Below are 24,389 nucleotides of genomic sequence, written 5' to 3' on the forward strand. Positions count from 1 at the left end.
ACCATGATTCTTCAGCTGAAGATCTTCCACTAGATTCTGCAGGCCATCCAGTTTACTCTGCAGTTTCTTACAGGTATGTCCTGTAACTCCCACCTGGTTCGGAGCTGACAGCAGAAATAACCAATTAGCAATTCTTTTCTCAAGTCTCTTCCTCTCTCCCCTCCTCCATAGTAATATTGCAGTTGGTAACCCATTCAAATTTGTACTTCTTTATAGCTGCATCCTTCTGGAGCACTTGATTAAAGGTTATTAAGGGGCACGACAGAATAGATAATGGGAGACTTTTTTTCCTGGTTGGAGAAACTATAACCGGGGGTCACAGTCTTTTGCACTGAGTTGAGAAAAAACTTCTTCACTCAGCGGGTAGTGAATTTATGGTATTCTCTACCCCAAAGGGCTGTAGGTGCTGAGTCCTTGAACATATTCAAGACTGAGATTGATAGATTTCTTGTGGATTAAAGGATATGGGGATAAGGCGGGTAGGTGGAGTTAGAATAGATCAGCCATGATTTTATTGAATGGTGGGGCAGGCTCGAGATGCCGAATAGCCTACTCCTAATTCTTACGTTCTTTATGTTACACGGTTGGAGGTGAAGCAGAAACTGAGAAATAACACTCTAAATTTACATTAAAGTAATTCATTTGGCTTAATTTTTTAACTGACTGAGGTCGTTTGTGTACTAGAAAATATCTAACCAATTTAATAAGTGGCTTACAGATCAAGTGGTAATGGCATCTTTTGTTTTGAAGCAAAACCAAATGATTTTATGAAATCAAGTGCTTGAGCTATTGGGATACAGTTTTCTGGATCCAAAAACATGTGAAGACAGCTTTTGTCTTGACAGCTGTGCGAAGAGGGATGAAGTGAGATGCACATTCAGAAGGTGGCATGTAGACAGTTTCAAGCCTAACTACTTTGTACTAAGTATGAGTTTAGTATGTGGAAGACTGCAATGGGCAATAATATTGATCACTTTCAATAGGGAACTACATTATATAATTGAACAACCCTGTTTTTGAAAGTGGGATTGCCCCAGACAGATGATGTACACTCGTATCACATCTTCCAAACCAAAGGCTGGGCTTGTCAACCAGGAGCCTGAGCTGGGGAATGCAGTTAGTCTGGTTTTGAGACCTTTTAAAGAACTTGGACCCCTCCTTTCCTGGTACAAATTAAATTTGGAAAAAAAANCTAGGTGAGGGTGTTTCTCTCAACCTGGTCACACATGGAAAACTGCTCACTTCATGGAGCAGTTGAACAAGATTTGTCTGGCGGTAGAAAAGAATAGTCAAAATATCTAAGGAATCCATTGCAGTGTTCTGACCAACAATTTCCTCTTCTGCTTGATGTCCTGATGTGAAAGGCACAATTTCAAATGTAATTCTGTGAGGGCAATAAGGCACTTTTAAAATGACCGAGGATCAGATAGTTAATCATAATGCTGCACTTTGGTCATTTTATGACCCAAATGTTCTCAATCCAGTACACACACCAAACAATTTGCTTGCAAAGTAACTTTCTTCCCATTGGCAGGAATATTTCAGGTAGGTTAGCTGGTGAGTGCAAAAGAACCTGGACTTTATATTTTATTGTCATCTTTAAATTGCTTTACAGATAAGTCATTGAAGGAATATGTGAAAACCATTATGCCACCAAATGTATGACGTGAATGAAATCAAGGATTTGACCCACTCAGCTTGAAACTTTGATTGAGCTTGTTTAAAATGACTACTGCCTGAATGAATTCTTTTTAATTCTCGGGTAGCTCTGAGACATTACCCTGTGTCAGGAGTGCTATATAACTGCTAATTGTTACTGTTTTTAGTAAGAAGGATTGAGTGATTTTTTTTNAATAAAACATGTCTGGCCAGGTCAATCCAATTTACTGGTGGTGCCTGACTAGTCTGTTTAGTTAATGAGAATTGGTCAGCTATTTAAGTTATCAGTCCTGCAAACTCAAAAGCCTTAACTAGTAGGGCAGAGTGCTTCATACAATTAAATTGTGACAGAAAATTGCTATCTTGACAATGAATAAGTAAAGGATCTGCAGTTCTCTACCTGGCTTGTCAGCTATATCTTATCTTATACCAATAAAACGACAATGTTTGTCTGTCTGCGCTTCAAGAAGAATCTCAATAATCGATTAACGTAAGGACATGATTTATACCTCATCGGAAAGCTCTTGCATCTGGGAGTGACATGCGCATATTCCTTTTCAGGTATCTCGTATCGTTTATGAGTTATGACCTAAAATGTATCTCAGTTTTTGCATTTTTTGCTGCAATCACACCTGATGGCTGCTGAGCCAGAGAAAAGGATCGTTGTAGCATCGCTCAGTTACATCTGCTAACCTTGCCGGTTGCCCGTGGCGCTGCGATACAGAGCATACACGTAACCAAGCGGCGGCAGGAACAAATTAACACAGACAAAGCTAAGCCTCAGCAACAACAACAAAATTACATTTTTAAAGCACCTTTCACGTCAGGAGGATGTCTTAGTGATTATAAATTATACATTTATATTTACCATTATATAAAGATACCTAAGTGAAAATCAGATCATTCAAGGATAAGTAAAAATCCTCGACAAAAGAGTGAAGGCCCATTAAATGAAACTGAAGAACAAAGAACAGCACGGCACTTCAAAATGAGTCCTCCCACAGGAGACCTCCCAGATTAGTATAGATAATCTGCATTCCATATTGGATCCTCTGGTTGGAAATATAGCTGCAATGGGTACAGCTAGCTTGATTACAGTAGAAGATGATGAGTTAACTTCTTTTCTTTCTCTTGCATCCCCCCCACCCAAAGTAGGATTAGTACCTGGGAAGTGAACTTCATGATCTGAACAATGTGGGGTGTAGCTGAATCTTGTGTGATACGGATCAGGAGCTGAGGTTTCTCTTCTGCTGTCACTTAGTGTGTTTGTGAGCAATGAGGACACTGGAGATCTGTCTGGAAAATGCTGACGCCGGGGAAATGTGCAAGAAGCAGCAAATTGCAATGAGTCCTCTGGAGGGGAACAAGTAATTTAGTTTTGCATGTGTTCAGGATTAATTTACAGTAACATTGATTAATGTATGTGTCAGTGCTTGTTCAGATATTAAATCAATAGGTTACATTATCCCAACTGCATCTCCATGCTGGCATATTTAATGAAATTTTTGTCAGGTCTACTGTGTCAGGTCGCTGATGAGGAAACTGAGGCTTGGGACGACAACTGGAAAGCGTTACCTGGAGTCTGAGTTCATGAACACATTTGTACATCCAGTACCTGGAATCCCACTTGAATGGCCTGCAGAGAGGTAAGCAGCTGCTACTCCGTACCTCCAAATGGTGGAATCATCACTCAATGGGAAGGGACGCGTGTGTGAGCTGTGGGCAAGCAGCTGGTTGGCAATGCTCTCATGCATTTCATGCTGAGCTAATACCAAAAGGATTGATTTCAAGATCCTCACACTTGTCTTCAAATCACTTCACGCCCTGGCACCCACCCACGTTTGCTTACTCCCCAATCCATTACCCACTGCCTCCGGCCTCCTGCTTGCCCCTCGTGCCCCCCACTCCATCACTGGCCGCACTTTCTGCCACTACACCCAAAACTCTGGAACACGCTCCCTCAAGCCTCTGCTGTGTCCCATCCTTCCCCATGTACAGATTGTGTCTGAAGACCTTCCTCTTCGACTGAGCCTACGGTCACTTCCCTCCCCCTGGCTCGACATCATGCTCTGGGTCATTACCACGTGTGAGGTATGTTTAAATAAATGCAAGTTGGTGTTGAACTGTGTTGCCCACCACAAAGAACTGCCCAACTAGGCTGGCTCATCAGCAGGACTTCAAAGGGTAGACAAGTCATGGGGGGCAGCGACTCTTCCCACTCAGCTCCCATTACCTACCCTGCAAGCCAAAGCCCTAGTGGTTAGGGTGATCATAGCAGCAGGAAAGTTTGCCAGACAGTTCTTTCAATGGCAAGCCTATGCAGTTTTAGCTGATTAATATCCCAGTGCACACTCTGAGATCCACAATCCTTGACTCTCCAGGATTACAAGCACCTCAAAACCCCAAATATGCTTTGTGTGCAGGAAGAGAAGTGAAATCTAGCTCTCTTACAGGACTAACGCAGGCCCAAGCCTTTGCTAAAGTGCCTCTACCTCACCAGCTAACAACTCCAATTCAAAATGTACTATAGTTACTTCCCATACAACATACTGTCATGCACTTAATTGTAAACTCACCCTTGCAAGTTAAGGTGTCATTACACGTATATTCATTTAGTTCCTCAGTGCACGTTAGTTGATCTCTGCAGGCAAAAGAGCGGCAAGTAGCGTTCCACGTAGCAAGCACCATGCACAAGTTTAATACCAGCAATAAAAGTTAGCAAGCATGCATGTGCTCCTTTTATCTCTAAATGGTCTACACCAGTGTGAATGGCATAAACATAGGCACCATCTGGACTTTGCTTGTCAAAATATACAATAGGCACAATTTATAATAATCCTTGCATTTGATACAGCGCCTGGTTACATTAACAGTGATTTATAGGAAAGTGAATGTATTTGTAGGCAAATGTGGGAGCCAATTTGCATGCAGCAATGTCTCACAAACAATGTTCAAAGTCCTAATGTAACTCCTGCCTAAGAGGCCATTTTGCCCACCCCAATACTGTCTACTCTAGTGGAGTTTTCTATTTTAATATATTGTTCCTCTTCAAACACCTCTCCAATTCCCATTTAAAGTTAACATGGACCCAGTCCCAACAGACATTTACGACAAAGCACTTCAATAACCTCCCCCCTGAAGTCTTTCAATGACAGCCATAACTATGCCACTTATTTACAGTTTACAAGCCAGTTTACAGTTTACAAGCCAGTGGGAATATCTTTCATTATGTAGTCTCTAACACTTTCAGAATTGTGAAAATATCTACTAAAAACTCTTAATCTGTTTACTATTTCAGTGAAAAGTTGAAACAAAGGGTACATGTGCTGTATCAATACCTGAAGGAGTCTTGCGTTCTTCTTTCCGCACAGAAATCTGTACTCAAGTCATCACTAAAATATAGAAATAAAAAGCTAAGCAAAAATCACAATACTGTTATTTCATTTATTTCCTACTAACATTATAATAAATAATAATATAATAATCCTTGCATTTGATATAGCGCTTTTCACATCTTCTAGACATCTCAAAGCGTTTCACAGAATATATTGTAAAGTGAACTGACTGTATATTTGTGGGCGAAACGTGGTAGCCAATTGCGCACATTGGCATATTCCCATTCCTGACTACACTGTGGGTAATTCTACTTGCTTTTCCTCAGGTGATGAAATATTTTAGGTAAACTCCATGGTGGAGGAGATAACAACAACAACTTGCACTAGCATAGCTATACTTAGCATCTTGAAATTAGTTACAATTCTTGCACAGTTCTGCATTGCCATTCGGTTCCTAAATTACTAATAACTATAAAAACAATATAGTTCCATGTATTTCACATGGTGATTTTATAGATATTGGTTAAGTGCTATTCCGTCCTGTTCTAGCACATTTGATGAATTCTGTGTCTGTGTACTTATCATGAATGTATGCAATTTAAATTTATAATCGCATTAAATGTAATTTTTTAAAAAAAGTTTATTTCTTAACTCACTGGGACAAATTGTCCAAACGTTACTAAACAGGACAGTGCCTGACCCATTATAAACACATGAGCTACATACAGTTCAGAGTTAAAACAATATGTAAACAATGTTTAGTTCTGAAATTTCATGACCAAGCAGTGCAACCAAATGACAGAAAGTCTAGTACTTACACAGCATGCATTTTCCTTGATGACCATTCTGGTTCGCACTCATTTGTGTCATTTTTGTTTGACATTTTGCTGTGTTCATCACAGAATGTATCCTTCAGGTCCAATTGAAGATTATTCGGGTCTGAATTCAAGTCCTCTTGGAAACAACTTTTCCTGCATACTGGCTAAAGTTCATAAATGAGAGTATGAAGAGTAAGAAGCAGTGGATTAAATATTAATTTTTAATTGTTAATTATTATTATTCTTTTTAAGGGATTATTATCCCCCAGAAGTGCAATCTGCCAATCGACTAACAGATAAATGGAACTGGAATAGATGGCTCCAGTGCAAAGCTAACACCAGCCCAGACACTTAGGCTGAATTCCCTCTTTCGGTACTATAAACCTACGATTCCAAGAATTGGATTCCACAATACAAAATATTAAAATTTTAGATTAAATTTCTGGATAGTTTGCTGATAAAATACAGTCATTATAATTTACATAAATTCTATGAAGCTTTTTGAGACATCCACCTGATGTAAAAGGCACTGTATCAAATGCAATTATTATTATAGTTTATTTTCCATTCGTAACTTTTCACTCCAGCCAAACAAATGATACCTTAGTCCTTAAATTTTCTTGAAGGATTAATAGAAGTGGGAAATGTCACTTGATCCCAAATTATAATGTTACCCTGAGGCTAAAGACTGGTAAATAAGCCATCAGAATGAATAAAAGCAGCACAAAGTGAAGTCACATCATTAGGTAAGTGAGAAGCTCAGATTTTAGGTATGATGGAGGAAATATTAAAGCTATGTTCTCAAAGCTGGATGGGTAGTCTTGTAAACACAATATAATTTACATTTGTACAGCTCATTTGACGTCGGAAGGATGTCTGCTTCGTAAACTCATTCATAAGGGAACAATCAATATGTACATATGTTGACATAAATACACATCAGGAAGGTAAAAAGAACAAACCCTGGACTGGAATCGAGGCACCCCTTTCACATTCAAGAACTTTGTTGTTGAACCTCAACAGTTGAATAGGCCCAAATATGGGGGTGGCAGTTGAGTTTCTCAGCATTAATGACAAAACCTTAATGTTCAGCTTGCAATCCAATCCAGTACAATTTCCCTTATTCTAATTTGCTGGCTGCTCGACGTGAGTACAGCACCTCCCTGGCTACAAAGTGAATAATTGGAAATAATCTGATTGTATGGCTCTGATGGATGTGATGGAAATCCCTCAATGAACAATTTTACAACTGTTATTAACACTTTGAGGGCTATTAATATTTGAGGGCTATTTTCTGTTTTTCGCCGAAAGCCACATGGAACCAATTTGCAATTGGCTTAACTCATTTCATGACAGCTCTGACTACCATAAGAAAGATGCAACTTCCATCCATCAACTTGAGCTAGATTTAAATAGGGGATCCCAAAGGAGAAATTAGGGGGCATATTTGATTGGTCCATCAAATTTCCATAGATGTCCATTAAATTCTTAAACAAATCAAAAGCCTCAAACTGTTCTCCACCCACAAAATTAATTCTAATTTAAATGCAATTGGAAAGTAACCTAATTCCTTAGAAATCCTCTAGAAGGTTGGAATACTGCAGGCTGGAACTGAATCAATGTTGGTCTAGGACTGGTGAGCACAGTGGGGTCAATTTAGCTGCACGTTCAATGTTTATCACGTCGATGGAACTTGGATGTGCTAAAGGCAGACAACATCAAGCCATTCTCAATGGCAAAAGTCCATGATCTGCGAGGTGATAAGTATAGAATGTTTCATGGAATTCACAAAGAGGAAGAAAGAGTCATGTCTCCCATACATCTCGGTACATTCAATGTGATAAATATCAAATGTTCAATTGATGCCCAGTGTCAGTCTTATTCCCTATCCCTCACAATGTAGAAATGTGAGCACTGATGCAGCATTCTGTGAGTGACCAAATCAAGAATGGACAATCATAGCGCGAGGAGGGATTTGAATTAATAATTTGCTTGGGATATTAGTGCTGCATTAGTGCTCGAGCATAAGCCTATTAACTGTCATGCAAACACACAGTGGTCCTGAAAAATAAAAAATCACACACATTGTGAAAACACTCACAAATGACAGGTATCCTGAGGATGGCCTGGAAGATGTCGGATTACCACTGACAGAAGAGCAATGGGGACCAGTAGAGGTTCGTTGGCCAACACCAATATTATAACCTGGACCTTGGAGCTCCTTTAACACAAAACAATTACAATGGACTGCAATGGGATCCTGGATCAGATCAACTCAGCAACAAACTGAGAAATGAGTGACACTCAGAGCCCCACTGTGCACATGCAAGTAACACATCTCACACAAGGGAGGCAAAATTAGCCAGCAGATTGCAACACAGCAATAAGGAAACATTTGGTGGGGAGCGGGTCAAAAAAAATAGTAACTCGCAACAGAATTGACTAATATCAAGTTAGAGTCTTAAGGGTGAATCAATCCTATGGCACAGATGAGCTGCAATTCCATAATGTTCTGGAAATTGCCAGGGGAATCACACAGTCGGCTATGATAGTCAAGCGCTCTGGGACCCTACCCCTGTGTGAGAGGCGCTATATAAGTGAAAGTTGTTGTTGTTGTGGTGCGGTGACATTTAACGGCAGGTTGACACTGCGTTTCTGTGAAAGAATCTTGTTGGGCCCCATTTTATCAACCCAATGTTGGAGCGGAGTAAAGGAACCTTTCATTTGAATTTTGTCCACAGCACTCCTGACCAGGAAGCACTCAGTGCTGACAAATGGGTACACAGATATTGGCAAGCAATCCCGTTCACCAAGATTGACATTCCTCACCTCCACTAATCCTGGGAAATCACAGTATCAGAAATAACTTGCAAGTAAATGTGCTTTCTCAAGGTCAGGAGGCTCCAGCTCAGCTCCTAAATTCAGTTAAACTACTATGTACATTTCTCAGCTGATTTAAGATCCGAAGGAAGAGGATCCAAACCACCACATTATAACAAGGCAGGCCTTATAATATATATATTTATATACACACACACATGTCCATATTGCACCGGACTTACACTCCATACTTTACGTGATATCACCATCTTCTGCCCGTCCATGCAAACTCCAGATTTCTTACACGTGCATTGCCAAAATTGGGTATTTGGAAGGTGGGGATGGGGGGGAAGACAGTCTGCCAAATTAATGTGATGTAGAGCAGAAAGTATAAATCAAGCTTGTCATTCCACATTGTTATATTTCTGGGGGCAAAGTGACTTTGTTACTAGAGGTAGAAATGAAACATAATACGGCAACCTGCATGAGTCAACCCTGAACAGCAGCATCCTGCAGATAGCATTTCTAATGTTGCAGTGCAGTCTGATCAGCTACTTCTACTTTTATGCTGTTGTCCTTGAATTCTGAACCAGGGATTAATTTGAATCCTTTCGAAATTAGTTCATTGACGATTACATGATTAGGTGGAAGCTGTTTGATACATCTTAATCAAATGCATTGATATTCTGGGGAATTAAGCTACAAAGTACAGGTGGAATTATTTAGAATATTTCAGATATATTACTTCAATCCTCACAGCACTAATTGCATAGTTACTGCCTCGAACCATGTATGATATACATACATGCCCTTTCTCACCATTTCCAGTTAGTTTACCATTGGAGACCTGGATGAGTATAATCAAGTTCACGATTTTACTGGAGTGTGAATGTGAAACAACAATGTGAAATCGGAGGCAAGTTTAGGATTAAAGAAAGGCAAACACACAGAGAAAGAAACAAGAGTGTCAAAGAGAAAAAGTGTCAGACCACAATAAAGAGAATGTGTCACACAGAGAAAGAGAGTCAGACAGAGAGAAGCAAAATGATAAGCTCAGAGATAAAGAATGAAACAGTCATTGCAAGAGTCAAACAGATTCAGAAAGAAAGGGAAAGAATCAGACAGAGAGAGAAAGAGAGAGTCACTGGGTCTGGAAAAAGGCTGGCACTGTGTGGGGACACCTTTAGAGAAGGTTTTGATTAGAATTATGCATTGCATTCTGTGTCATGATCTTTTATCACAATACTGTTTTCATAATACAATACACAGTAAGTAGAAAGTCTCATATCCCCATTGTTTGGGACCAACTACATTAACATAGTGCATTAACCAGTTGAATTTCTATCAAGCTGTGCAGAGCAGCATAGCAACTTTTATTACGTGCAATCCCCTCCTTTAGGAGAGCTAAGATCTATCACTAGCCACAAATCTATTGGAAATTGTTATCATGCAAAATTATCATTTTAGTACCCTGTAAATTATCTAATAAAAATATGATGAAAATCACAGTACACATTAAAGGAAAATACAAATTATCTATACCTTTATTTCCAAGGCGTGCTGAAGTTTTAAACGCATGAAGTCTTGTTCTTGACGCTGAATAACTGACTGACAATCAGAAAACTGGAGACTGGTCTGTTTTGTATGGAAACCACAAGAGTCAGATCAAACTTATTACTCCATTTAATTGCTCTTCAAGCAGTCCCTGTGCAGTGTGCAATTCCCCTGTACTATACAGGAACAGGCATGCATATTTATATAAAACAATATATACCCACAACATGCAACATCATGGTGCACATTGTTAGCATGCTTTGTTTCCATGCTTTTAAGGTCCTGTGCCAGAATAGTAGGATTCAAGTTCCCAATCCTGGCAGTGATATCAGGCTAGGCATTGAGTGGAGGTTCAGTGACTATACAATGGGAGGGAAGACAAAAATAATCAGCAGACGTCTCCTCTTGTACTGCTCTTGGACACTTGCCCAGCACAAAGGATCAAGCCCAGCACTGATGGAGCTTAGTCACTTTGCCTTCACTGTCAAATGGGGATTGGTCTGTCATCTAATGGCAAAGCCAGCACACAGATTCTCAGCCATCGAATGGGGAATGGAATGTTACTTGGAGAGAATAATACAGAGATGGTTATCCTTCAAATAGGGACAGGGGTAGCCTGGAGAAGTCAGTGTAGAGACTCTGACATCTAAAGAGAAAAAAAGGTGTACAGCTTGGGGAAACCAATTTGAAAGACTTTGTGCTGGGCTTTCCATGTCTGGAAACAGAAATTCCCACGAAAAACATTATCTGTTATTTTAGTTTTGGCTTCAAAAGAGGAGAAACGTGGTATAAATCCTTTGTGCATTGAAGCTTACCCATTAGGGTTTGTTTCCATGTTTCATTACACCTAGAGCTTAGCGCAAAGAGAGGAAAATGCTTACTATTTAATCATTAAAACGGTTTGATAAATATTGGTAAAACCAAGTTTTCCTGACCATCAAGGAAAGCTTAAGAAAATCACCTGTGTTGTTTTACTTGGTTCATCTCCCTCCAAATATATAACTAGCATCACAGCCTTTGAAAAGGTTTTGGTGGGATAGATATTTTAAATTTTAAAATGCCAATATAACTATGTATTACTCACTTAAAGCATAGTAGTCATTCTTCTACTGAAGCAAGACTCCATATACCATGGCTAGTTAAATCGTGCAACCTAGAAAAACAGAAGGATTGCGAGTTTCTTTTGCCCTGTTTATACTGCGCTTTGAATGTTAATTTGGCGCTATTTCCCACACTAAATTCATGCTCAGAGAGCAGTATACATTCTACTTGTTCTGTGATCAAGATGTGATTCACATCAGACTCCAGTCTGCTGAAACCACCTTGGGCAAGTGATTTCCTGTTTTCCACAGCTGTGCTGTTTAAAATACAGACAACCTGAATCAATTTGGCCTCTGATTTACAAATGGATCTCAATAGCTGTGGACTGCCTAAAAACTTTTAAGAGACGATTTGTAAACTTATCAAAGAGCCAACTGCTGTATTTTTTAAAAAAATCAGCATTGAGTGCATCTGCTGGCCAGCAAAGCCCTGGAATGCACGAGAAGAGCTCTCATCAGTGAATGTGATTGTGAATTTACAAAATTAAAGGCAGCAATTCTAATAGCTTGCAGCAGTATAGAGGAGCAAGTAAGATTTTGCAACTGGAACCCAGATGAACCTTTCTTAAATGCCTTGTTCGCCAATAGTGGCATCTGATTACAGAAGTTTATCCTGGTCCAAACATATAATTATTTAAAAATGTACCCCCATCTGAATTAGAATCTACAGCTTAGGCTAAGCTAAAATATAGTAATAATAATAATAATAATAATAATAATCCTTGCATTTGATATAGCGCTTTTCACATCAGGAGGACGTCCCAAAGCGCTTCACAGAACATACTGTAAAGTGTATTGACTGTATATTTGTGGGCGAACGCGGCAGCCAATTGCGCACAGCAATGTCCCACAAACAGTCATGGATTGAAAATGACCAATTTATTATTGTTTTGGGTTTTGGAGGGATTATTATTAGGCGTGTGGAGTAAGGAAACTTGCCCAAGGTTTCGCCCTGCCTGGAATTGAACTCAGGTCTCTAGCTTGCAAAGCGAGTGCTCAACCACTGAGCTACAGGACTCCATAATAGTATGGAATTCCCCCTTCACCACCCTCCCGATATAAGAAACTGAATAAATCCACTGAAACAAACAAAATATAATAATATAATAATAATAATCCTTGCATTTGATATAGCGCTTTTCACGTCGGGAGGACGTCCCAAAGCGCTTCACAGAACATACTGTAAAGTGAATTGACTGTATATTTGTGGGCGAACGCGGCAGCCAATTGCGCACAGCAATGTCCCACAAACAGTCATGGATTGAAAATGACCAATTTATTATTGTTTTTGGTTTTGGAGGGATTATTATTAGGCTCTGTGTGGAGTAAGGAAACTTGCCCAAGGTTTCGCCCTCTGCCTGGAATTGAATTCAGGTCTCTCGCTTGCAAAGCGAGTGCTCAACCACTGAGCTACAGGACTCCATAATAGTATGGAATTCCCCCTTCACCACCCTCCCGATATAAGAAATTGAATAAATCCACTGAAACAAACAAAATATGTGTTTTAAACATACCTTAAACTTAAATTATTGCAAGACAAAATGTTTGCATTTCGATATCCATTGTTTCGAACTTATTAACAGGTCATCAAAGAGTTAGTACAAATCAAGAACTCTGCACTGGGTTGTAAACACGCTACAGCATGTTACCAAAATACAAAATCATAGAGGGTTTTGAAAATACTTTCACTGAAACACTGAAACTGAATACAATACACAGAAATTGTATTTAGCTGTCTCCAGTGGAAGAGCTTACACCAGCATGCATTTGATGCACTGAACAGTCAACGGCTATGCTGCAATTTCTATGATTCATTTATGTGACTGGTGCTGTTGGCAAAGATGCAGCACCTGGGTGGACAGAGAGGGAGGGGCTTCTCATATGTGAAGGAAGAGAAAGTCAAGTGGGTTCCAGTACAAATGGTTCTTTAAGGGACAGGCGATCCTCTGCTAGGTTTCTCACTCCCCCTCCCCCAGCTGCACGACTTAACTACAACAATATGTGAAGTACAAGGGTGATGGTCTTTTACAAAAAAACTTTGACAACGTTTGGTTTCAGAGTTAAAACTGGTGGAGGTTACCTTCTCCAGAGTGGTCTCTACTTTGATCAGTCGTTCCCGCAAACGCTTTTCCTGACATTTCATAACGTCAAGCTCTGCAGCAATTTTGTTCCTTTCTGATACTAAGCAAGAGAGTTCTTTCGTCAGCCGAACCTTCTCTTCTTTCAAATAACATTTCTCCTAACGTAAAAGCAGAAGTGGGTTAAAGGACCAAAGGAATCACAAATCTAATGCGTGTGTGTGTGTGGGGAGAGGAGAGGAAAGGGGGAGAGGAAGCGACATATCTTGATGTGCACAGGATCCAGAAAAATCCAGTAGATTTGTCTAAATTCCAATTTAATTCCTTAACAAGGTCAATCACTCATCACTGGTAAATATTTTAAGTATTGTGTTACTAGTAATTAAAAAAAATGAAAGCATCAGTAGGAAGGTTTAGCACACTGATTAAACTCATCGTCAAGTTTAGTAGACGAACATATGGCTAACTTGGGTGCAACTCCACTAAGGTCAAGCAATAGCTTCACACCCAGTTTCAGCAGACTAATATATTGCTAACCTGGGTGCACTCCACTAAGGTCAAGCAATGGATTAATAGTATCTGCCTCTCTACCAGCTGCTCTGGAGTGCTGTATTGCTATCCTGTTTATAGACCGGTGGCAACATTTTTAAAAATATAATCCTCATTAAGTTACACTGTTCTCAACTACTATACAACATGAAAACAGACTCAGCAAAAGACCCTTATTGGAGATCAATTGCACAAGACTGAACAGCCACAAGTAGACCTTCTCTGGACTTAAGCAGAAGACATTAGGTTGCATTAGTTATTGACTTGCATTAAACATTAGTCTTCTGGGCGTTATTGAATGATTGCCCTCAAAAGATAGGAATTCATTTGAGATGAATGAAGCATTGCAAGTCTAGATACTTTGAATGGACAGCACCTTCCTTACAGAACTGCACTTTCAGCCCTTCATGACTGCAAGCAAATGGCACCTGAATAAATGGTGACATTATTACTATGATTATAGTAACTTTACTTCCCCTTCCGAAAGAGATTTAATTGTTCCGTAACTAGAAGTGTTGAAATGTCAAGATATTGGAGTATCAGAAACTTTCACAAGGAATAAAATTTTAAACCATTATAGCCAAAAAATCCCCCACAAAATTCAGCGAAACAATTATAGTCCACACATTGAATAATAAATTTCAATATCATTATTTCAAATAGGATACATATTTTTGCATCACAAACATAGTGGGATATCTAGTGCTTATCTTAGACATTTTAGTTATATATTACCAAATATTATTTGAGCACATGAATAAATAGGTGTTCCAGAAATGACCAAACATTTTGTGATATTTTCTGCATCTAAAATTAAACATTACTTCAGGATGTAGTTATGAACCTGTATTAGATGCAGCAAATATCAAAGTGTCAATAAAAATAGTATCTCTAACCTTGATTTAGTACCTAAAAACGTGAAACCAACCAATGGGTTTGGCTGAATCAGAGCCAGTCCTTCTAAGGCTTTTGGCTGCCATTGAAGCCACAGGTTTGACCTGCCAAAAGCAGCTGACTGAGTGCTCAAATTAACCCACTGGCCTGTAGATACACGCGTGAACATAAGGTGTGTGGGGGAGGACAACTTTCCACTAGTAAATCTTTGTTAGGTGATTAAGGTGCAAAAAGTGAACATATTTCTACAAGTCTAGTCTTTTCCCTGAGATGATAGAAATCATAATTGCACAATGCATTACCCAGCTGATGGTGTCAGTCTGACTAAGAAGATAAAATCTTTTCCAATGCTTCAGTTGAGGTAGGGGCAGCGTGGAGACCCACAAGCATTGGCTGCTTTTGCAAAACAAAAGGCTAAACGGCAGTTTACTCCTTCCTTATTCTTTCCCAGTCTGTCCAATACTGCTTCCCCCGGTTTGTGAACAAACTAAGATGAGACTTTATATAAATACTTGGTGCAGTCACGGACCTGATAAAGTCCGGTGTGAATTCTGAAAGATCACCCTGCGTGTTTCAACCCCCACTACTACCCCTCCCTCATCAGTGGGCAGAATGATAATTATTTGAAATTGAAGGTTGTACAGCATTATAAGATTTATGACAAAAATAAATTATAAGGTGAAAAGGTGGCAGTTTGCATCAGGATCCATGAATAACAAGTCAGCATTGCTAAACAGAGTCATGACTGTGGAATGTAAGGTGAGCAACTAGCATTTGTGACGGATCCTTTGTGCAAGGTATTTGTGGGGCTTGTGGTTGATGGGCTGGTTGAGAGGCGAGTCTTAATGGAACAGTATTACTAGTTGTTTTCTCCCATTATATTGATTCATAATTAAACAAATGGAGAATAGTAATATGTGTTTCATTAATGATGCTTGCTAAGATTTTCCATAGATTCTATTACAGTGAATGAATTACTCTGCACCTTGTCACAATTCTCCAGACTGTCCTCCAGGAAGTGAATCTTGCTTTGTAGGGCATCTATCTGTCCCCGCTTGGCGGTGATTTGTTTTTGCATCCCCATGGCAACTTTCATTGCTGCAGGAGAGACAAGTTACTCTTCAAGTTAAGTCAAAGCAATACAAGACCTTGGTTTTAATGCCTCACTAAATGACATCACCTGCAGCAATGCAATGCTCTCCAAACTCTGTACTGGGAGTGTCAGCCTGCACTGTGAGATAAACATCCTATGGTTAGCACATGTAGAGGAATATACATTGTAAAGAGCAGTGGTGGACTGGCTCCCGAAACAGCTTGGAAATATGATGTAAAATTCAGGGGCACTGATTTGTGGGGGTCGGGGGAGGGAGGGCAGTCCCAAAAACATAAAACATCTGCAAATTTGAAAACTTTGTCGGGCTTAAATGGATCTTCGGAATTAGGCTGCATCAGGGTGGTAAACATCGGGTACAATCACAGGGGCGCTCAGAAACCCTTCACGAGGGCACTTGGACATTTTTAGAGTTCCTAATTGCCCAGTCCACTGTGGATATCTTGTGACTTGCAATGCAACCCAACCAGTAGACAACAGGGCAAAGGATTGAGAGTTTGGAAGAAGATCAGATGTTCTTTTCCAATAGTTATCGTTTACATTTCAATACTGAAAACACCTACAATTGAATATGTGACTATTTTTAGCTTGTTCAGTTAGCTTCAGTAAGCAAATCCAGATTTTCAATAACTGAACATCCAAAATTATTATATCAAAAAACAATCCAAATTTTAAACGTACACATTATATGAATCTTAAAGGGAGAAAATAAAGTGACTGACTGTGGGATGTCGCTGTGCGCAAATTGGCTGCCATAGTTAGTCCACAAAATAGAGACAATCCACTTTACAATATATCCTGTGAAGCACTTTGAGACATATCAATGACGTGATAAGGTGTTATATCTAATGCAAGGATTATTATTATTATTACAGTAGCAATGAAGTATCTTATCTGCATTGGATACAAAATGAGTACCATGAGTATCTGCTCCTTCAAGGACCTTCATCGCCTCTCTTGCTTGCTCCAGGTCACATAGGGCAGTTTGCAACTGAGTCTTTATTTTGCTTGTGTTCCATTCATACTCGTCAGTTTTGTTGGTCAAACTCCTCTTCAACTGATTATGTTCCTCTGCAATCAATCCAAAAGTAAGCAACTGAATCACAACCATTCATAAAAGACAAAAGTGCGTCCCTCCAAGTACAGAATGTGGATTACATTCCAGACACAGGAAAATTTCCTTTTGCAAAACATATGTGGAACGCTGAGACTGGTTTGGATATTCTCAAGCTTCCTGATGGGATTTTGAGCGTGACAGACAAGCAGCTGACCAAAAAGCAAAAAGTCAGCTGCATAAAAAAGCATGTAGGTAATATCGCTTGCACAACTTGAATAAAATACCAACCAAATCTGGAGGTTCTGTAGTTTTTATAAAAACATATTTAGAGCAATGCAAGTCAATAAGTCTTATTAAAGATTATGTGAAACACTTCAAAGTTACGCAGGAAAGTTTGATTAAAAGTTCAATCATGAGCTGCAATCCCTCATTGTACTCATACCTTTTAGGCAACACATTTGGGTCTGGACAACATTCAGCTCGTTTGAAAGCTGGTCTTTATTCTGAAGAAGGTCTCTCAATTCAGACATCTTATCAGTGGCATCGTTTATTAGCTTCACCTTCTCCTTTTCCAGCTCACTCATACAAAGCTGTAGCTTTTGGATTTGCACATCTTTCCTTTCCAAATCAGCCTAACAAGAACAGACAGTTATTACATCTCGAGATGCTTCTCGATCCAACTGGATTCAGGTGAGACAATAACCATAAACCAATAAATATACTGAGATGTTACAAGGGATTGAGAAGCTATATTACATGGACAGGCTTGAAAGTTGGCTTTTTTTGTTTTGCATTGAAACAGAAAAGCTTTAGGGTTAAAAACTCAATTGTTTTCCCAAAATTATGAATGCCTTTGATTGAGATAGTAAATAGAGAGATTATTTCCATTGACTGGCGAGCCAGTAACAACACGACCTATATAAATATTGCACTTTTCATTCAGAATAATGTCTCAGAGTGCAGGCCTCTGTTAGATGAGCGAAGAGGGGGACAGAGAAGTGGGGAGTGAGCAGGTCAGACAAGTATGACAAGTATACACAATTAAAATAATTCAGGTTGTTTTCATTTTACCCAGAGGGCTATCAGAATATTCTTTACCACAAATTGCTTTTGCACCAGGTCCAAAGACAATAACAGCATTGCCTCACAACGTAATTGAAACAGCCTGCTCCACCCAGCAATCTTGACAAAAACAGACTGCACTGATTTCCTACCGCAGGTAACTATCATACTGCCCTTTGGGGTGAGCAATTCACAAAGCCACGTTTATCCAGAAGCTTCCATTTCAGAGTCCTGAAATTCATGTCCCAATACATACATTGCTTCAAAAAATTCCAATACTGATATTTTTGCAAAAGAAGTTTGTCTAAATCATACGAGGAAGATCACTGAAATAGATTTGGGGAACCCCATGACACATCAGACACTGCACAATTATAACTTACTCCTTCTGCATATAGTGGAAATCTACAGTTTGAACACAAAGCTATGGAGTAGCACCGAGCTGTTTCAGAAAAGAACAGTTTTTTTAAAAAATATATTTTAAAACTGTTCATGGGTTTTTCCCCACATATTCTTTTTAAGCTCCTGCATTTTAATGACATGGTTTGAACTTTGCTCAAGAAAGAGACGTTTGCTGTCAGACATCTGGAAAAATAAGTTATTTCAGATGAGTATATTATGGTTGGTCCTCATACACAAGACTGAATACAATAAAAATTGAATGTAATGGTGATAGAAAGTGGTAAGATTGAGAGTATTATAAAAAGCAGCAAAAAGAGTTCAAGTAAATATACCAACAAGGGGAAAAGCATGAAAATGGAGATGGCGTGACTGATAATAGCAAAGGATTTCTTATAAGTACAGTACATGACAAAAAGAAAAGAGTGATAAACTGAGAAGTAGGCCTATTGAATAAAACAGGTTTGGGTTTGAGAATAAGAACAAAGTCTGGACACTGCTAAATAAATAGTTTGCTTTGATCTTCACAAGGCAACTTGGGATGTCCTGCTGATGTGAAAGGAGCTATATAAATGTCAATGTTATTGTATTGTAAAATCATAAGAGAGGCTTGAATGAAGAAAGCCCTTCTGCCCAATCAATTTTATTCTTCATTATTTAAATGAGCCCTGTGTTATCGCCTCTACTTTTCCTCTTGCACTGTCTCACTAAAGAGTTCCTTGACAAACCCACAGGTGGTGGATACAGGATCTAATAAATAGCATTTATTTGGATTTTCAGAATGAAATTGATAAGGTTCTGTGTAGAGATTATAGGCTAAAGCTAAGGCTCGAGGAACTCAAGGCAACATAATGCCTTGAATTAAAATGTGTTTTGTAGTAAAAATGGGTTGAGAAATGATTAAAAATTAACTACTGCTGTTCTCATGCAAGTGTGCAATATGGATCAGTATGAATATTGTTACAGTTTGCAAAGAGGTAAAGCCATTTATACCTGATTCTGGGAGGATTTCTCCTCAAAGGAAAATGATGCGAAAGGGTAAAATTCATTTTAAACATGCTGTACTTTAATCTGGTTTTTCATATCTCGTCTGCACGTACCTTTAACTCCTGAATCTTACACTTTTGAGTGGCTACTTCACTTAGAAGTTGTGTTTTTTCAGCCTGCAACTCCTCAGAAGCGTGACTCTGTTGCGAGGTCATGTCGGCAATGGTTTGCATTTCCTGCCGCAGGACACTCAGCATTTTGGTTTTCTCGTAGAGCTCATTCTTCAGCGACTCGTTTTCTAACTGTATTTTCTGCAGCCGTGAAATCGCTTCCTCAAACTGGTCACAGATACTTTCCTCAGCTACTTTCATCTTATGGATTTGACGGATCTTCTCCTCGAGTTCCATTTGCAATTTATTTTTGTCACAAGTCTCAGCTTCTGAACACTTTTCCTTTTCTTTCATCTGAGTGATGCATGCCTCGGCCTTTTCCAGCTGCTGTTTTTTACGGCTTAGCTCCTCCACCATCTTGCAATGCTGCTCATTAAAGCGCTCATGTTCACTCAACAAGGATGTAATCTTTTCTTGAGCCTCATTCCTTTTCTTTTCTGCCGCTAACTACAGTGGAAGACAAAAACGGTAACTTGTAAGAACCGCACTATCCGGAGCGAGAGAACAAACACGTCAGCTAAGGACAGGATTAATTGTGATATGATGCGTCCATCTGAAGGACAACACCTCTGACAACACAGGAGAAATGTGGGAAGAAAATTCACAAAAATAAAACTAATAGCCCTTAATCCAATCAATCAAGAATCAATACGCTGAGGGCATCAAATCGAGCTAAAGATGTTTCTGGGCCCACTGGTTCCAGGTTTGATGCCCGATGACATGTACCTGTATGCTCTCGTGACATAAGTTGGGACAAGAGTTTCTTGGTGTCATTACACTGTAGGTCTTTCATCAGAGAAATTTCAAAGATTGTTCTGTTCTGACAGAAGAGATAAAGTATAACTGGGGCTTAAGGCAAACATTTACATGTAAGGCTTCATAATTTGTCATGTGAAACTAACTTGACACTCCAGTTGATGCTGGCACTCCTCCTTCAGGGTGTTCAAATGGCAATCTAGTCGGTGTATTTCCATATTTTTGGAATCCAATTCCCGCTTCATGTTCTCAACATTGATACAGTTACTTGTACCACGATCTCTGAGTTGTTGATTTTTGTCTTTTTCAATCTTCAGGTTCTCTTCTACATTACAGTAATCAATCTAAAAAAAAGTTAAACACTTCATAGTACAGTATAAGAATTTAACAAAAAATCAAACGCAATTAGAAGGTTGCTGGTGAGTTGGGCGGGGGGTGGGGTGGGTGGTGTGGAGGAAGAGGAGGGAGTGCAGGTAATGTATCCCATCAGTTGGTTACTCATCCCAAAGATCTGTGACTGATACCCAATTACATCTTTTCAGATTCCCAATCAAAGCACAGCTTCCACCAATTATCCCCAAACATTTAGCTATAAAATGAACTATAAAGACTTTTTTTTTNACAAAACGAAACCAAATAAATAACACCTGATAAAGTGAATCGTTCTGACGTAAACACCAACCAAGAAACCTGGAGTAAAATAATTAAGAATGCAATTATACTACTAATATTGGGAATCTGTTTGATGGCCCAGCGTGTCGAACATTTTTTCATAAGATTTTTAACTTCATGTTCTTCAGAGAAAATACGATCTAAATTCAACAGAAACAGGTGATGTTTCAGAAACACAAACCAGAACCAGTCTGTTATAAACAACAAAGTGGGGATAAATCGGCTAACTTGCACAAGGTGTGAAGTTAGCTGATTCTGGGGAGTGTCACTAAATCATTTCATATTTGTATATAAATAAATTCCTGATGAAATATAAATTAATAAGAATTGCCTTTTAAATGAAAATTAGTCCAGCAAATTAGAAGCGTATAACATCTTTAATATAAATAAGTATGTTATTTCTCTTGATTATTCCCTTCTATTAATTTGAAAACTAAAAATTGCTGCACTTACCCTCAACTGTTGTACTAGATTGTTCTGAGTGTCTATTTCTTTCCTTAATTCATCTCGTTCTCTTTTTACCTCAAAGATCTCACACTGAAACTGTTCTATTTGCCTGTTCATATCCTCAGACTGTTGAAACAGCACAACAGTGAGTCAAGCCTATACATAATACTGGTTGAAAGTTATCCAAATATTCAATCATTGCCATCTTCCTATTGTGCTCATTCAATGCACTATAACTTATTGAGAACGAGACGCAGTGAAAACATTTATTTTGCAAGCTCTACAGCTAAACCTATGGTACATTGTTTTGTGTGTACACCTGCCTTTGTTTCTACATGTAATAAGTGTTAATGCTTGATAAGTAATCTAATTATCTGAGATTTGTGAATGACCCTCGCAACTTGTAAAACATTTACTAAGTACAAGCAGCTGTGGGAAGGCCAGTGTCTTTTGGATATTATACACAAATCATACGAATGGTAAAACTAATTTTCATTACTCTCGAGATTTCTCTTTTTGAGTGTATTCCCATGCGTTTTTTCAAATTATACTTTATACATTTTCTTTCTACTGTTAGAAATGATGATATAAGGGAATTGCAATCTCTCTAAGGTTATATAAAAACAATATTAATGTCAAAAACTGCGAAATTCAATAAGCACAAATCTCCTGGGACCCACCTTCGGGGAAGCAAAACACAAACAGCAATAAAAAACAAGGATAAAGAAATGAAAAACAAATTAAACCTTTTCCCTGAATCTTTTCTAAAGTTAACCTATTGCCACCTTTTTTTACTTGTCTTGATTTGGCTATCCAGCTGTACAATGAACATTTATAAATTTCCTATATCTCAATTTTGCTCACTTGGCTTCAGTTTCTTCTTGCACCTAAAAGTCAAATCCTTCCAAATTGATATTCCATTATGCATTCTGCTTCCTCAGGAAAACTAATGTGGGCTTTTATATTCATGTGTGCATGGGAGTGGTGGACATAATGCATCAGCCTAACTGAAATGGTACCCTCGAGTAGGAAGGTTTTGAGTTGAAGCACTACGTCGGGTCATATGTTGGCTGGCACTCTAATGCAATACACTGGGGAAATGCTGATTGTTGGAGGTGACTTGCTTCAGCTATGATGCAAAGTGAGATCCTGACTGCTTGCAAGCAGATGTTAAAGATCCCCTGGCATTATGAAGAGAGAATGGAGTTTCCCTGGTGTCCTGGCTAATAAGGCCCCAAAATAAAATCTGGTCATTCATCACAGGGTCATTGGCTTCTATATTTGCCCACAAATGCACAGTCACAATAAGATTCTGTGAAGCACTTTTAGACATTTTGTTATTGGATTATTATTATTGTAGAATGTTAAAATACAGAAATATGCCATTTCTCCCATTAGGTTTATGCTTTTCCTCATGGTTTTCTTCATACAAGCCACCTGATCTAATCCACTCTCCTACTTGCACTCTATTTCTTTAATATTTTTCTTTTTTTTTAAATTGTCTCAACAAATGACACTAAGCAAAGCAAAACTTTATTTGAGAGGTTTTTCTAACTGTGTAACTGTTTATACTGAAGTAATTAATATAAAGTATAAATAATAATCCTTGCATTTGATCTAGCACTTTATCACATTGATGAGACGTCTCAAAGCACTTCACAGAATATACTGTAAATTGAATCAACTCTATATTTTGTGGGAGAGAATTAATTGGAACCACTTCCTTCTATACACATACTAAACACAAATCCTTGTATAAGCATATGAAGTACAAACCCTGTTATCTTGAATCTTTTTTACTTCCCGCAAATCACATCGCAGATGTGAGACCGTGGATTCCAATTCTGCAATCTGTTGTGTATACATTGAAGCCTGATTCTTTGCCTGTTCTCTAGATGTAAAGGAAAAAAAATTACATCTCATTTGAATGTTACAAGAATAAGAAGACATTGAGACAAGCTAATTCTCTGTGGGAACATTGCTTCTTGTGCTGAAGGCTTGTGGGTGGGGGNTAGCGGGGGGAGAAGGGAGGTGGTTATGAAGGGCAGCCAAAGGAACTATATAATGGGGACATGGGAATATATGCACAATTTGGAGTTGTGTTTGATTACTTCTGGGGATTGTGAATTGTGAATGACCTCTCTCTAATTAAATAATTAATTTGAAGTCCACATTTTGTTCTGACAAAGGAACCTGGTTTGATACAGTGACTCACTAGTTAACCAGAGGCTATCTACCTGCATATCTACATCGGGCTTCGAAACACATGGCTACCAGAAACCGGTTACAATAAATCCAGTGTGTGTATGTGTGTGTGTGAGGTTACTCAGGATATACAATAGTCATTCTGCACAGGTAAATCACAAGTCTTGTTACCCGGTGAGGCAAATTTACACATGAACACAACTGGATTGTCTTTGGCAGCACAAAGGTAAAGATTCATACTTTTGGATAGTTTGGGTTAGAGTCGGAGAAAGAAAAAGGTACAGAGGTAAGTCACATCAAGAGCCACAGTGAGGCAAAAAGTGAAAGAGACTCAGAGAAAGAGTAAGAGAATGAGACCAAAAGCTAGCGTGAGAAAGAAAGTTAGAGAGAGAGAAAATCGATCAGAGAGGCCTGGAACAGGGTGGAACATATAGTGACAATGTGAGGGATTATGGCAACACAAGCACTATTCTGAGAAGCTTTTGGACCAGGTCACAGGAATACTCGGTCTGAGAATGTTGATCAACTAACACTTATTTTTGCTGACACCAGAGTCATTAAATGTGTTCACTTTACAAGTGAACAACATAAGATCATAATAAGCCAACAGATTCAGAAAAACTGTACATTTGTTTTTCTACTGAATTTAGATCCCAAGCAAGAACTGGAGTTTTTGCAGAGCAACTAAAGTTTCAAAACAACCTACAGAAACTTAG

General features: G+C 38.8%; 1 protein-coding gene across 6 annotated transcripts in view; it reads right to left on the reverse strand.

Annotated features, from left to right (window-relative positions):
• The window catches only part of LOC103191294 (coiled-coil domain-containing protein 158), a 45,732-nt gene that overhangs the window by 333 nt on the left and 21,010 nt on the right, over window positions 1-24,389 (reverse strand). Inside the window, exons 9-23 of one of the 6 annotated variants that reach the window (XM_042340331.1) lie at window positions 23,245-23,359; window positions 21,475-21,594; window positions 20,496-20,693; window positions 19,537-20,040; window positions 17,418-17,607; window positions 16,837-16,989; window positions 15,793-15,905; window positions 13,367-13,525; window positions 10,175-10,267; window positions 7,914-8,033; window positions 5,813-5,976; window positions 4,998-5,051; window positions 4,236-4,300; window positions 2,824-3,012; window positions 3-104 (exon numbers count right to left, since the gene is read on the reverse strand). In XM_042340331.1, the coding sequence (XP_042196265.1) occupies window positions 3-104; window positions 2,824-3,012; window positions 4,236-4,300; window positions 4,998-5,051; window positions 5,813-5,976; window positions 7,914-8,033; window positions 10,175-10,267; window positions 13,367-13,525; window positions 15,793-15,905; window positions 16,837-16,989; window positions 17,418-17,607; window positions 19,537-20,040; window positions 20,496-20,693; window positions 21,475-21,594; window positions 23,245-23,359 (2,339 nt within the window). Of the gene's footprint in view, window positions 1-2; window positions 105-2,823; window positions 3,296-4,235; window positions 4,301-4,997; window positions 5,052-5,812; window positions 5,977-7,913; window positions 8,034-10,174; window positions 10,268-13,366; window positions 13,526-15,792; window positions 15,906-16,836; window positions 16,990-17,417; window positions 17,608-19,536; window positions 20,041-20,495; window positions 20,694-21,474; window positions 21,595-23,244; window positions 23,360-24,389 lie in introns of those variants that run through there. The other 5 variants (XM_042340334.1, XM_042340348.1, XM_042340358.1 and 2 more) reach the window with 5 other exon arrangements.

The sequence above is a fragment of the Callorhinchus milii genome, unplaced genomic scaffold, assembly GCF_018977255.1.
Source record: "Callorhinchus milii isolate IMCB2004 unplaced genomic scaffold, IMCB_Cmil_1.0 Scaffold1, whole genome shotgun sequence".
Taxonomy (NCBI): domain Eukaryota; kingdom Metazoa; phylum Chordata; class Chondrichthyes; order Chimaeriformes; family Callorhinchidae; genus Callorhinchus; species Callorhinchus milii.